This window comes from Saccopteryx bilineata, chromosome X, assembly GCF_036850765.1.
Source record: "Saccopteryx bilineata isolate mSacBil1 chromosome X, mSacBil1_pri_phased_curated, whole genome shotgun sequence".
NCBI classification, from domain to species: Eukaryota; Metazoa; Chordata; class Mammalia; order Chiroptera; family Emballonuridae; genus Saccopteryx; species Saccopteryx bilineata.
In genome coordinates, this window is record NC_089502.1 from 7,602,411 (window position 1) to 7,616,400 (window position 13,990).

The 13,990-nt window shown below is 40.0% G+C and overlaps 1 protein-coding gene across 3 annotated transcripts in view; it reads right to left on the reverse strand.

Annotated features, from left to right (window-relative positions):
• LOC136316972 (integrator complex subunit 6-like) overlaps positions 1-13,990 on the reverse strand; it is a 482,266-nt gene that overhangs the window by 80,114 nt on the left and 388,162 nt on the right. For all 3 annotated transcript variants that reach the window (XM_066249384.1, XM_066249385.1, XM_066249386.1), the window contains exons 2-3: positions 957-1,406; positions 745-822 (exon numbers count right to left, since the gene is read on the reverse strand). In XM_066249384.1, coding sequence (XP_066105481.1) covers positions 745-822; positions 957-1,067 — 189 coding nt within the window. In that variant the 5' untranslated portion in view covers positions 1,068-1,406. The remainder of the gene's footprint in view (positions 1-744; positions 823-956; positions 1,407-13,990) is intronic.

Genomic DNA, 13,990 nt, shown 5'->3' on the forward strand with positions numbered 1-13,990 from the left:
TTCAAACACTAACAGTAGTAGCTAAGGTAACCAACAGCCTGACCAATTCCAAAGAAGAAACGAAGCGTTTCTCAGGTCTGGGGATTGAGAGGCTTGCTCAGCGGATAGATTTTCCATTGGGCGGGGGCGAGTTGAAGACCACAGAAGTGCAAAAGCTTTAGCGTAACCTTTGAAGGCCCGTGGCTGGTTCGGCCACGCTCTCAGCAGGAAGGGGGCGGGAGGAGCGGGGGTGGGTAGGAGAGAAGCAGCGGGGAGCGAGAGGGGGGCAGAAAGGAGCAGCCAGAGGAGGAGCCAGGGCTGAAGAGAAGCCTGCGCCAGACGGGAGCACCTGGGGCGGAGTCGCGGGCTCGCCCTGCCCCTCGGCCGCAGCGGGGTGCACCCAGAAGGGGCGGATCTCTTTCCCTCCCTCCGCTCCCTTCTTTCCATCTCAGCAGCGTCCACAGTCTCCCTCTCTGGCTCATACAAAAGCAAAATGTCCGCCATCTTCCCAGGCCGCTGCGGTCGTTGCAGCTACCGGCCAGGTTTTCTTGTGCTTTCTCCCAGGGCTGTCCCTCCCCTGGCCCTGAGCGCTGCAGAGACTCCGAAACCACCAACCGCACCGCTCCGCCAACCTCTGCGGATCTCCCGCCCCGCACGCGCCTCCAGGCGACGCAGGACCTCTCAGGCAGAAGCAAAGAGGGGAAGCCGCCCCAGCCGACTGGCTCCTGATTATTGGGCGCCCCACCCCTTGATGGCCCCCTTTACCTTGATGCAGTACGGGGGTTCGTCGTAGGTGACCAGCATGTACCTGTCTCCGCGGCTGGCTGGGTCCCGGGCGCGCAGCTGCGGGAGGAGGGATGACGGAGGGGGCCGCGAAGGGAAGGAGGGAGGAGGGGGCGACACAAACGTTACAGAAGCACCTAAATCCACCACCACCCCACGGGCTATCTTCCCATCTCTCCGCTCCCTCCCTTTACCTTCAAGAATAACTCCACAGCGCCTTTGGCAATGTCCAAATAGGAGGTGCCCAGGTCAGTGCGCTGGTTCATAGAGGCGGACGTGTCTATGAGGAACAGCAGGATGGGCATCTTCTCCCTCACCCCTAGCTCGGCTCCCCACTCGCCTGGCCCTCTTGTCCTCACTGCTGCCCACTGCCACCCGAACCCTTAACTCTCGCCTAGCCAGGGCACAGGGAGACAGAGAGAGGGAGCCGGAACAAGACGGGTGGAACTGCTCCTGGCCGTCTCCTTCTGCAGTCCCACCTCCTCTCCCGCCGAGGGAACTTGAAGGTGTGAGCCTGTGTAGCCCTCGGGCCCCTCCCCCCTTCCTCTCTTCTGCCACCACTACTGGCGCCGCTGCCACTGCCGCAGAGACTACTGCCCAAGCAACCGTCCACGCTCACTCAAGCGCTCACCACAGACTGAGAGCTGTCTCTGTTCACCGACACACAACTTCCCTTAGCTCACCTATCACCAGCACCATGTGACCAGAACCCACGCGATTGGCTGCCAATTATGTGGTATTTGCATATTCATTCGATGACCGCAAGGGGAGGGATTTGGGTGAACTTTGGGAGCTGAAGTTAGAACGGGCTGGGTTCAAGGGAAATGTTAAGGACCTTCCTTTAAAGGCCTTAGGTGTTAGAATGCTTAGGGTGGTTAGATGGACTTTCTCGCTTTTCAAAGATGATGATTCATTAGAAAGGAAGAGTGAATTTGAGCAACAGTTGTACAGAAAGCAGTACAGAAGCAGATGCTTGAACTGACTGCACAGAAAATTCTTTGCTAATTGCAGTAGATAAGTCCTGCTACTGGCTAAGACCAAAACATTTCAGAAGCAGCAAACTTCATTCCTGGCAAGATCTACTCACATTTCTTTAGCTCCCTTCCCATTCTTGATCAGTATTTATGAGTCGGTTCCTGGCCTTGCATTCCACATATATCTACTTTGAAAGGAAACTAAAGCTGAAACGCAGTTACCTAAACTGGCCTTTTATGAGCACAAGCTTCAGTTTCATTGAGCTCTTTAAAATATTGGCCTGCCTGTGATATAAATGCACCTACTCTTGTCTCTGTGCAGACTTTGCATATGAGAGGTTTGCCAACGAAGATTTTGATTCAACTGACATTTATTGAGCACCTAGGAAGTGGCAGGCACCCGCCTTAGTTTCATTTAATCCTTGAAATTATTACAGTAGATGGTATTTTTCAGTAAAAGCAAGTGCAGATCAGCTAGATTATGGCAATAATGAGGGATGCTTTCAGATTTGTCTCCGTGGAGAAGCTCAATAAATAGCCAACCACACTTTGCTGACTACTTTAACGTAACATGATTTTAAAATGTGGAGATGTGTATTTCTAGAAGGATGTTATGCACAACGTGGAATCCTGAGTTTGAGTTTATAATCGTATTGCTATGTATATCTTTCTGCAGTCTTTTATACATACTTAGTATTATATATTATAGATATGTGCACACATTCAGTAATATTTTCAGAAAAATAAGATTTCAAAAGAGGCCACATGGCACTATATAAATCAGGGACAAACAAGTGATGCAAGCAAAAATTGCAATGGTCTAGTGGCTTAAAAGTTCAGCATATTTCATGGATGAGATGGATGAGGCACAAAGGGAGAAGAGAGGAATTCTGGGTTGGAAGGATTGGTGTAAAACAAAAACAAAAACAGCCAGATCTAGTGTATGCATGATGCATTTCAAGCTAGTCTGCTGGGATACACTTGGTGGGAATTAATGGGGAGATAGACACTAGAAGTCCACATTTCCATTCTGATACAGATATTATTGGAGAAGGGCAATGCCTATATGAGCTACAATGCTAAAATGTGAAGGACTGGTAAGGAAACTTGTGTCAGTTTTCAATTTCTGTGTAACAAATTACTATAAACTCAATGGGTCAAAAACACATACACATTCATTACCTTACAGTTGCTGTGAGTCAGGGGTTTGGAAATGATGTAGCTGGATTCTATGCTCAGTTGGAAAAGACTGCAGTCAAGGTATTGGACAGGCTGTGTTTTCAACTGAAAGTTTGGGAAAGAATCAGCTTCCAAACCTATTCAAGGTGTAGGTAGAATTTACTTCCTTGTGGCTCTCTGCTGGTTGTAGGCCACCTTTCTGTATATCTGCAGCTTTGGTTCACTGACTCATGGTTGTCTCCATAGACTTGTTAATAGCATGGTCGTTGGCTTCTTCAGGGCCATCAACTCCCTTGCTCCAGTCTTATGTAATTTGACTTACTTATAAGAATTCCAGCCAACACCCCTGCCATATTCTGTTGACAAGAATAAAGTAACAGGTCTTACACTGAGGAGAGAGATTTATACAGGAGGTTATAACATGAGGTGGAGATCATGAGGGCTATCTAATAAGTCTTCCTAACATTAAGTGAGGATGGGATTCGTACCTGTAAACAAATTTTGTCTAGTTCACACTTTTTGTTAAAGTCAACTCCAACTAATAATATACCATTTTCAGACCACCAGATAAATGCATGGGGTTGACTGGTTGCTTAGAGTAAGTAGCCTTTGGTTGAAGAAGTACAAGATTTCCTTTTAGTCTCTCTCTCTCTCTCTCTCTATATATATATATATATATATATATATATATATATATACCATTTATGAACTTCAGCATACCATAGCCCTTATTTGTATATTTATATATAATATAAAAAAACATTTCTTTATATAAATAAATATATTTAATTGTTGACCTATATAAATTGATATGTAATATAACATTATATATATTTATTGATATATAATATAATATAATATAATATAATATAATATAATTATGTATACGCATATATATTATATGTGGTGACAGTCCCCAGGTCACAAATGGTGTTTTAAGGTGATGTAAAAAAATCTTGGCACTGGCTGGTTGCTCAATGGTATAGTGTCTGCCTGGCATGTGAATATCCTGGGTTCAATTCCTGGTCAGGGCACACAGGAGAAGCACCCATCTACTTCTCCTGTCCTTTCTCTCTCTCTCTCTCTCTTTCTCTCTCTTACCCTTCTGCAGCCATGGCTTGATTAGAGGGAGTTGGTCCCAGGCACTGAGGACAGCTCTGTGATCTTCACCTCAAGTTCCAAGAAGAACTCGGTTGCTGAGCAACAGAAGATCACCCCAGATGGGCAGAGCATCGCCCCCTAGTGGGCTTACTGGATGGACTCCAGTTTGGGCACATGTGGGAGTCTGTCTCTCTGCCTCCTCTCCTCTCATTGAATTAAAAAGAATCTTCAGATGACGTCAGAGTAATGGCGGGGTAGGAAGCGATACCGATAAATCTCCCCCAAAACTCAACAAGATCTTCAACCAGAAACAGAAAAACCTATCCTTGGAGCCTCCAGATGTTTCGCAATACACCTGAAGGTATGGTCGAGCGAAAAATTGGCTAAATATATAATCAAACCCCGAAGGAAATAGGGAGTAAGAAATGCTTCGCCTTCCTCACTAAACTAAACAGGGCGGCTTTCACTGGGAACTGAGAATATAGAAACTGAGGTGGGCAAAGGGGGTGAATAGATCCAGGCCACGGCAAAAACGGCCGAACCAGGCTGTGGCACGGAGATCCAAGCTGAGGAAAAACTGTGCCTGTGGCAACCCAGTCAATACAAGCTAACACTCGTGCCAAACTCAGACAAAGAAAGACAAGCGGGGCAGCCATTTTCCCCAATCTCCTGGTCGGCGTGTGCAGATAGTGGGCGAGAGATTCCTCCGAGTGCCTCAGCAGTGGGTGCTCGTGTTACCCCACAGAGAGGCAGAGTCAGGAGCCTTTGTGTGCGGAATCTCCAGGCTGGCCCAGTGCCCTGAAAAAGCCATGCACGGGGAGGGAGCAAGAGCCAATTCCAATGCTGGAACTTTTCTGTGCGGGCGGGGTTTTCACTCAGAGGGTGAGGCGGCCGGCCTGATATCCTGGTCTGTGTGCACGGAGAATGGGCAAGAGATTCCTCCCAGCACCTCAGGAGTGGGCACCCATGTTATCCCACAGTGGGGCAGAGTGAGGGGCCTCTGTGTGGGCTGAAAGTGGAATCTCCGGGCCACCCCAGTACCCTGAAAAGGCCATGCACAGGGAGGGAGCGAGAGCCAATTCCAACGCTGGAACTTTTCCGTGCGGGAGGAGGTTTCACTCAGAGTGTGAGACTGCTGGCCTGATATCCTGGTCTGCACACAGATAATGAGCAAGAGTTTCCTCCAAGTGCCCCAGGAGAGGGCGCCCGCCCATGTTACTGGACAGAGTGGCAGAGCCAGAGGTCTTTGAGGAAGCCCCGCCTGATTATGCTAGCAGCTCTGACTGACTGAGCCTTACCCAGAGCCCTGTGCTGAGTGGGAATAGAGTGGGGAGTGGCCAGCTCTTTGAGCCTCTTACTATCCAGACAGAGGCAGCAGCAACCCCATAGCTAGATTATCAGGCTACTAATTGAGGAAGGAAAGACTAGGAGAGAGGCTCCAGGAACACGGACTCTCTCACTGTCAGAACCTATAAATGCTAATGAGCCTCAACTGCAATAAGACTGAAGCACAATACATGACATTGCCATAGAGACTTATCAATTGCAAACCTCTACCTGAGCGTGCCAAAGGGGAAGAACCCGGGTTACAGAGTCACCGACCAGGAAGAGGGAGAGAAAAGAAGCAAGAAGATAACCTCTCAAAATCAAGAATAATCCACAGACTTTATAACCTATCCCATTTTATTATATTTGTTTGTTTGTTTCTCTTACCTTCATTCTTGATTTTTTTTTCCTCCTCCAATTTGGTCATATAACTCTCTGCTGGTCTTACTCTCTCCTCTCCTTGAACTACACTACCCATAAGTGTTACATCTCCCATTATCTTTTCGTGCCTGTTCCTTTCTCTCTATGAGGGTTGCACTCCAAAACCCTTAACTCTCTCTTTCTCTCTCTCTCCTCTTTTTTCTTTTTTCTTCTTTTAGTGGTTCCCTCTTTTTTTTTTCTCTCTCTCTCTCTCTCTTTCTTTTCTCCCTCCATATTAGTTTCTTCCTTTCTCCTTTACATCTCCTCTCTTTCAAACCTCAATAACAAATTATTTTATCTGGGACTCAAACTTATGTTTGTGGCATTTTCAGGGGTTTTTACTTTATCTTTATAACTCACTAGCAGTGCTTCCATCCCTGGCTCTTCATTTTATCTAGTTCTTGTTCCACTAAATACAATAGTAACTTTTTAATTTGTCCCCCCATTTCCCGGTTTCCCTGTTATTCCTCTCATTATAACTCTTAGTCAACCAAAAGCTAAAAGCAAATCATTTTATTCTTGACCCAAATTTTTCCTTATTTGCTTTTTGTGGGTCCACACCCCCCTTTTCCTGTTTTTTTTTCCCCTTTATTACTTCTCCCCAATTCAAGCCCTCCATTACAGGCATTGTTTGTTCTATTTAGTACAATATAATTCACAGTTCACCACAAGATTTTCTCAAGAAAGAAGGGAGAGGACAGGAGAGGAAAAAAGGAGAAGGGAAATAATTTCCTTTTTTTTTAATTTTTATTTTATTTTATTTTTCTTCATTTAATTATTAATTTTTTTAAAAAAAACAACTTTGATCTTTTATTTTTTTAAACTTTTTATTCTTTATTAAGTCTCATTAATACTATCAACAAAACCACCCTCAGATGCCATTAAGGAAGAGAAAACTGAATATCATGGATACAAAAGAAAGAGAGGTAACACAGATAGATGAGGAAAAATCTATGGAGAAAAAATTTAATATATTGGAAACCTTGGAGTTAAACAACAGAGAATTTAAAATAGAAATTCCAAAATACTCAGAGATATATAAGAAAACACAGAAAGGCAATTTAGAGAGCTCAGAAAACAACTCAATGAACACAAAGAATATATGTCCAAGGAAATTGAAACTATAAAAACAAATCAAATAGAGATGAAAAACTCAATTCACGAGCTGAAAAATGAGGTAAGAAGCTTAGCTAATAGAAAAGGCCAGATAAAAGATAGGATTAGTGACATAGAAGACAAGCAACTTGACACACAACAGAGAGAAGAAGAAAGAGACTCAAAAATTTTAAAAATGAGATAGCCCTACAGGTATTATCTGATTCCATCAAAAAGAATAACATAAGAATAATGGGTATATCAGAGGGAGAAGAGAGAGAAAATGGAATGGAGAACATACTCAAACAAATAATAGATGAGAACTTCCCAAGCCTGTGGAAAGAACTAAAGCCTCAAATTGAAGAAGCAAACAGAACTCCAAGTTTTCTTAACCCCAACAAACCTACTCCAAGGCACATCATAATGAAATTGGCACAAACCAATGGCAAAGAAAAAATTCTCAAGGCAGCCAGGGAAAAGAAGAACACAACATATAAAGGAAAGCCCATTGGATTATCATCAGATTTCTCAGCAGAAACTCTACAAGCTAGAAGAGAGTGGACCCCAATATTTAAAGTCCTGAAAGAGAGGAACTTTCAGCCACAAATACAATACCCATCAAAGCTATCCTTCAAATATGAAGGAGAAATAAAAACATTCACAGATACAGAAAAGATGAGGGAATTTATCATCAGAAAACCCCCACTCCAGGAATTACTAAAGAGGGTTTTCCAATCAGATACAAAGAACAAAACAAACAAAGCCACAAGTAAAAGCTCCAAGAAAAACACAATAAAACCAAATTTAAACTGTGAGAACAAGAAAAAGAAAGGGGGGGAGGAGAGGATGGGGATTAACAGTAGCAAAGGACGATAGAGTGCAAAAGTACTCACAAAATAGTGCACTACAATGAACAGGGTAGGGACCCTTTTCATTACTTAAAGGTAACCACCATTGAAAAAACCACCACAGAAGCACATGATTTAAAAAACATAGCAACAGAGGAAAGATATATGGAATACAACCAAATAAAAACAAAAGATAGAAAAATGAAAGAGAAGGATCAAACAAGACACAAAACTAACAGAAAGCAATCTATAAAATGGCAATAGGGAACTTACAAGTGTTAATAATTACACTAAATGTAAACGGATTAAACTCACCAATAAAAAGACACAGAGTAGCAGAATGGATTAAAAAAGAAAATCCAACTGTATGCTGCCTACAAGAAACTCATCTAAATAACAAGAATAAAAACAAATTCAAAGTGAAAGGCTGGAAAACAATACTCCAAGCAAATAGCATCCAAAAAAAAGCAGGTGTAGCAATACTCATATCTGATAATGCTAACTACAAGACAGCAAAAGTACTCAGAGACAAAAATGGCCATTTCATAATGGCTAAGGGGATACTGAATCAAGAAGACATAACAATTCTTAATATATATGCACCAAACCAAGGAGCACCAAAATATATAAGACAGCTACTTATTGACCTTAAAACAAAAACTGACAAAAATACAATCATACTTGGAGACCTCAATACACCGCTGATGGGTCGAGATCGGTCATCCAAACAGAGAATCAACAAAGATATAGAGGCCTTAAACAAAACACTAGAGCACCTGGATATGATAGACATCTATAGGACATTTCATCCCAAAGTGACTGAGTATACATTTTTCTCCAGTGTACATGGATCATTCTCAAGAATTGACCATATGTTGGGCCACAAAAACAACATCAGCAAATTCAGAAAAATCAAAGTGTACCAAGCATATTTTCTGATCATAAAGCCTTGAAACTAGAATTCAACAGCAAAAAAGAGGAAAAAAATCCCACAAAAATGTGGAAACTAAACAACATACTTTTAAAAAATGAATGGTCAAAGAAGAAATAAGTGCAGAGATCAAAAGATATATACAACAAAACAAACAACAAAAACCACATGATCTTATCAACAGACGCAGAAAAGGCTTTCGATAAAATACAACACAATTTTATGTTTAAGACTCTCAACAAAATGGGTATAGAAGGAAAATATCTCAACATGATAAAGGCCATATATGATAAACCATCAGCTAACATCATATTAAATGGCACTAAACTGAAGGTTTTCCCCCTTAAATCAGGAACAAGACAGGGTTGTCCACTCTCTCCACTCTTATTTAATGTGGTACTAGAGGTTCTCGCCACAGCAATCAGACAAGACAAAGAAATAAAAGGCATCCATATTGGAAAAGAAGAAGTAAAGGTATCACTTTTTGCAGATGATATGATCCTATACATCGAAAACCCCAAAGAATCCACAAAAAGACTACTAGAAACAATAAGCCAATACAGTAAGGTCGCAGGATACAAAATTAACATATAGAAGTCAATAGCCTTTCTATATGACAACAATGAAACTATTGAGAACGAACTCAAAAGAATAATCCCCTTCACGATTGCAACAAAAAAAATAAAATACTTAGGAATAAACATAACAAAGAATGTAAAGGACTTATATAATGAAAACTATAAACCATTTTTAAGGGAAATCAAAAAAGATATAATGAGATGGAAGAATATACCTTGTTCTTGGCTAGGAAGAATAAATATAATCAAGATGGCTATATTACCCAAAGCAATATACAAATTTAATGCAATTCCCATCAAACTTCCAATGACGTTTTTTAAAGAAATAGAGCAAAAAATCATCAGATTTATATGGAACTATAAAAAACCCCGAATAGCCAAAGCAATCCTAAAGAAAAAGAATGAAGCTGGGGGCATTACAATACCTGACTTCAAACTATATTATAGGGCCACAACAATCAAAACAGCATGGTATTGGCAGAAAAATAGACACACAGACCAATGGAACAGAATAGAAAGTCCAGAAATAAAACCACATATATATAGTCAAATAATTTTTGATATAGGGGCCAACAACACACAATGGAGAAAAGAAAGCCTCTTCAATAAATGGTGCTGGGAAAACTGGAAAGCCACATGCAAAAGAATGAAACTGGACTACAGTCTCTCCCCCTGTACAAAAATTAACTCAAAATGGATCAAAGATCTAAACATAAGACCTGAAACAATTAAGTACATAGAAGAAGACATAGGTACTCAACTCATGGACCTGGGTTTTAAAGAGCATTTTATGAATTTGACTCCAATGGCAAGAGAAGTGAAGGCAAAAATTAATGAATGGGACTACATCAGACTAAGAAGTTTTTGCTCAGCAAGAGAAACTGATAACAAAATAAACAGAAAGCCAACGAAATGGGAAATGATATTTTCAAACAACAGCTCAGATAAGGGCCTAATATCCAAAATATACAAAGAACTCATAAAACTCAACAACAAACAAACAAACAATCCCATAAAAAAATGGGAAGAGGATATGAACAGACACTTCTCCCAGGAAGAAATACAAATGGCCAACAGATATATGAAAAGATGCTCATCTTCTTTAGCTATTAGAGAAATGCAAATCAAAACAGCAATGAGATACCACCTCACACCTGTTCGATTAGCTATTATTAGCAAGACAGGTAATAGCAAATGTTGGAGAGGCTGTGGAGAAAAAGGAACCCTCATCCAGTGATGGTGGGAATGTAAAGTAGTACAACCATTATGGAAGAAAGTATGGTTGTTCCTCAAAAAACTGAAAATAAAACTACCTTATGACCCAGCAATCTCTCTACTGGGTATATACCCCCAAAACTCAGAAACATTGATACGTAAAGACACATGCAGCCCCATGTTTATTGCAGCATTGTTCACAGTGGCCAGGACATGGAAACAACCAAAAAGCCCGTCAATAGATGACTGGATAAAGAAGATGTGGCACATATACACTATGGAATACTACTCAGTAATAAGAAATGATGACATCGGAACAATTACAGCAAAATGGTGGGATCTTGATAACATGATACGAAGCGCAATAAGTAAATCAGAAAAAACCAGGAACTGCATTATTCCATACGTAGGTGGGACATAAAAGTGAAACTAAGAGACACTGATAAGAGTGTGGTGGTTACGGGGGGGAGGGGGAATGGGAGAGGGAAAGGGGGAGGGGGAGGGGCACAAAGAAAACAAGATAGAAGGTGACAGAGGATAATCTGACTTTGGGTGATGGGTATGCAACATAATTGAACAAGATACCCTGGACTTGTTATCTTTGAATATATGTATCCTGATTTATTGATGTCACCCCATTAAAAAAATAAAATTATTTAAAAAAAAAACATATATACAGACAAATGAAAATGACAATACAACATATCAGAATCTATGGGATGCAGCAAAAGCAGTGATAAGAGGGAAGTTCATATCACTTCAGGCATATATGAACAAAGAAGAGAGAGCCCAAGTGAACCACTTAACTTCACACCTTGAGGAACTAGAAAAAGAAGAACAAAGACAACCCAAAACCAGCCGAAGAAAGGAGATAATAAAAATCAGAGCAGAAATAAATGAAATAGAGAACAGAAAAATTATAGAAAATATTAATAGAACAAGGAGCTGGTTCTTTGAAAAGATCAACAAAATTGACAAACCCTTGGCAAGACTTACCAAGGAAAAAAGAGAAAGAACTCATATAAACAAAATCCAAAATGAAGGAGGAGAAATCACCACGGACACCGTAGATATACAAAGAATTATTGTAGAATACTATGAAAAACTTTATGCCACTAAATTCAACAACCTAGAAGAAATGGATAAATTCCTAGAACAATACAACCTTCCTAGACTGAGTCAAGAAGAAGCAGAAAGCCTAAACAGACCTATCAGTAGAGAAGAAATAAAAAAAACCATTAAAAACCTCCCTAAAAGTAAAAGTCCAGGCCCAGACGGCTATACCAGCGAATTTTATCAAACATTCAAAGACTTGGTTCCTATTCTACTGAAAGTCTTCCAAAAAATTGAAGAAGAAGCAATACTTCCGAACACATTTTATGAGGCCAACATAACCCTCATACCAAAACCAGGCAAGGATGGCACAAAAAAAAAGAAAACTCTAGGCGAATATCTCTAATGAATACAGATGCTAAAATACTAAACAAAATACTAGCAAATTGATTACAACAACATACAAAAAAAATAATACATCATGATCAAGTGGGATTCATCCCAGAATCTCAAGGATGGTTCCACATACGTAAAACGGTTAACATAATAGACCATATCAACAAAACAAAGAACAAAAAGCACATGATCTTATCAATAGACGCAGAAAAGTCTTTCGATAAAATACAAAACAATTTTATGTTTAAGACTCTCAAGAAAATGGTTATAGAAGGAAAATATCTCAACATGATAAAGGCCATATATGATAAACCATCAGCTAACATTATATTAAATGGCACAAAACTGAAGGCTTTCCCCCTTAAATCAGGGACAAGATGGGGTTGTCCACTCTCTCCACTCTTATTTAATGTGGTACTAGAGGTTCTAGCCACAGCAATCAGACAAGACAAAGAAATAAAAAGCATCCATATCGGAAAAGAAGAAGTAAAGGTATCACTTTTTACAGATGATATGATCCTATACATCAAAAACCCCAAAGAATCCACAAAAAGACTGCTAGAAACAACAAGCCAATACAGTAAGGTCGCAGGATACAAAATTAACATACAGAAGTCAATAGCCGTTCTATATGCCAACAATGAAACATTTGAGAATGAACTCAAAAGAATAGTCCCCTTCACGATTGCAACAAGAACAACAAAAATACCTAGGAATAAACATAACAAAGAATGTAAAGGACTTATATAATGAAAACTATAAACCATTGTTAAGGGAAATCGAAAAAGATATAATGAGATGGAAGAATATTCCTTGTTCTTGGTTAGGAAGAATAAATATAATCAAGATGGCCATATTACCCAAAGCAATATACAAATTTAATGCAATTCGCATTAAAATTCCAATGATATGTTTTAAAGAAATGGAGCAAAAAATCATGAGATTTATATGGAACTATAAAAAACCCCGATTAGTCAAAGCAATCCTAAAGAAAAAGAATGAAGCTGGGGGCATTACAATACCTGACTTCAAACTATATTATAGGGCCACAACAATCAAAACAGCATGGTATTGGCAGAAAAATAGACACTCAGATCAATGGAACAGAATAGAAAACCCAGAATAAAACCACATATATATAGTTGAATAATTTTTGATAAAGGGGCCAAAAACACACAATGGAGAAAAGAAAGCCTCTTCAATAACTGGTGCTGGGAAAACTGGAAAGCCACATGCAAAAGAATGAAACTGGACTACAGTTTGTCCCCCTGTGCTAAAATTAACTCAAAATGGATCAAAGATCTAAACATAAGACCTGAAACAATAAAGTACATAGAAGAAGACATAGGTACTAAACTCATGGACCTGGATTTTAAAGAGCATTTTATGAATTTGACTCCAAAGGCAAGAGAAGTGAAGGCAAAAATTAATGAATGGGACTACATCAGACTAAGAAGTTTTTGCTCAGCAAGAGAAACTGATAACAAAATAAACAGACAGTCAACTAAATGGGAAATGATATTTTCAAACAACAGCTCAGATAAGGGCCTAATATCCAAAATATACAAAGAACTCATAAAACTCAACAACAAACAAACAAACAATCCAATAAAAAAATGGGAAGAGGATATGAACAGACACTTCTCCCAGGAAGAAATACAAATGGCCAACAGATATATGCAAAGATGCTCATTTTCATTAGTTATTAGAGAAATGCAAATCAAAACTGCAATGAGATACCACCTCACACCTGTTAAATTAGCTATTATTAACAAGACAGGTAATAGCAGATGTTGGAGAGGCTGTGGAGGAAAAGGAACCCTCATACACTGTTGGTGGGACTGTAAAGTAGTACAACCATTATGGAAGAAAGTATGGTGGTTCCTCAAAAACTGAAAATAGAACTACCTTATGACCCAGCCATCTCTCTACTGGGTATATATCCTCCAAACTCAAAATCATTGGTATGTAAAGACACATGTAGCCCCATGTTCATTGCAGCATTTTCCACAGTGGCCAGGACCTGGAAACAACCAAAAAGCCCATCAATAGATGACTGGATAAAGAAGATGTGGCACATATACACTATGGAATACTACTCAGCCATAAGAA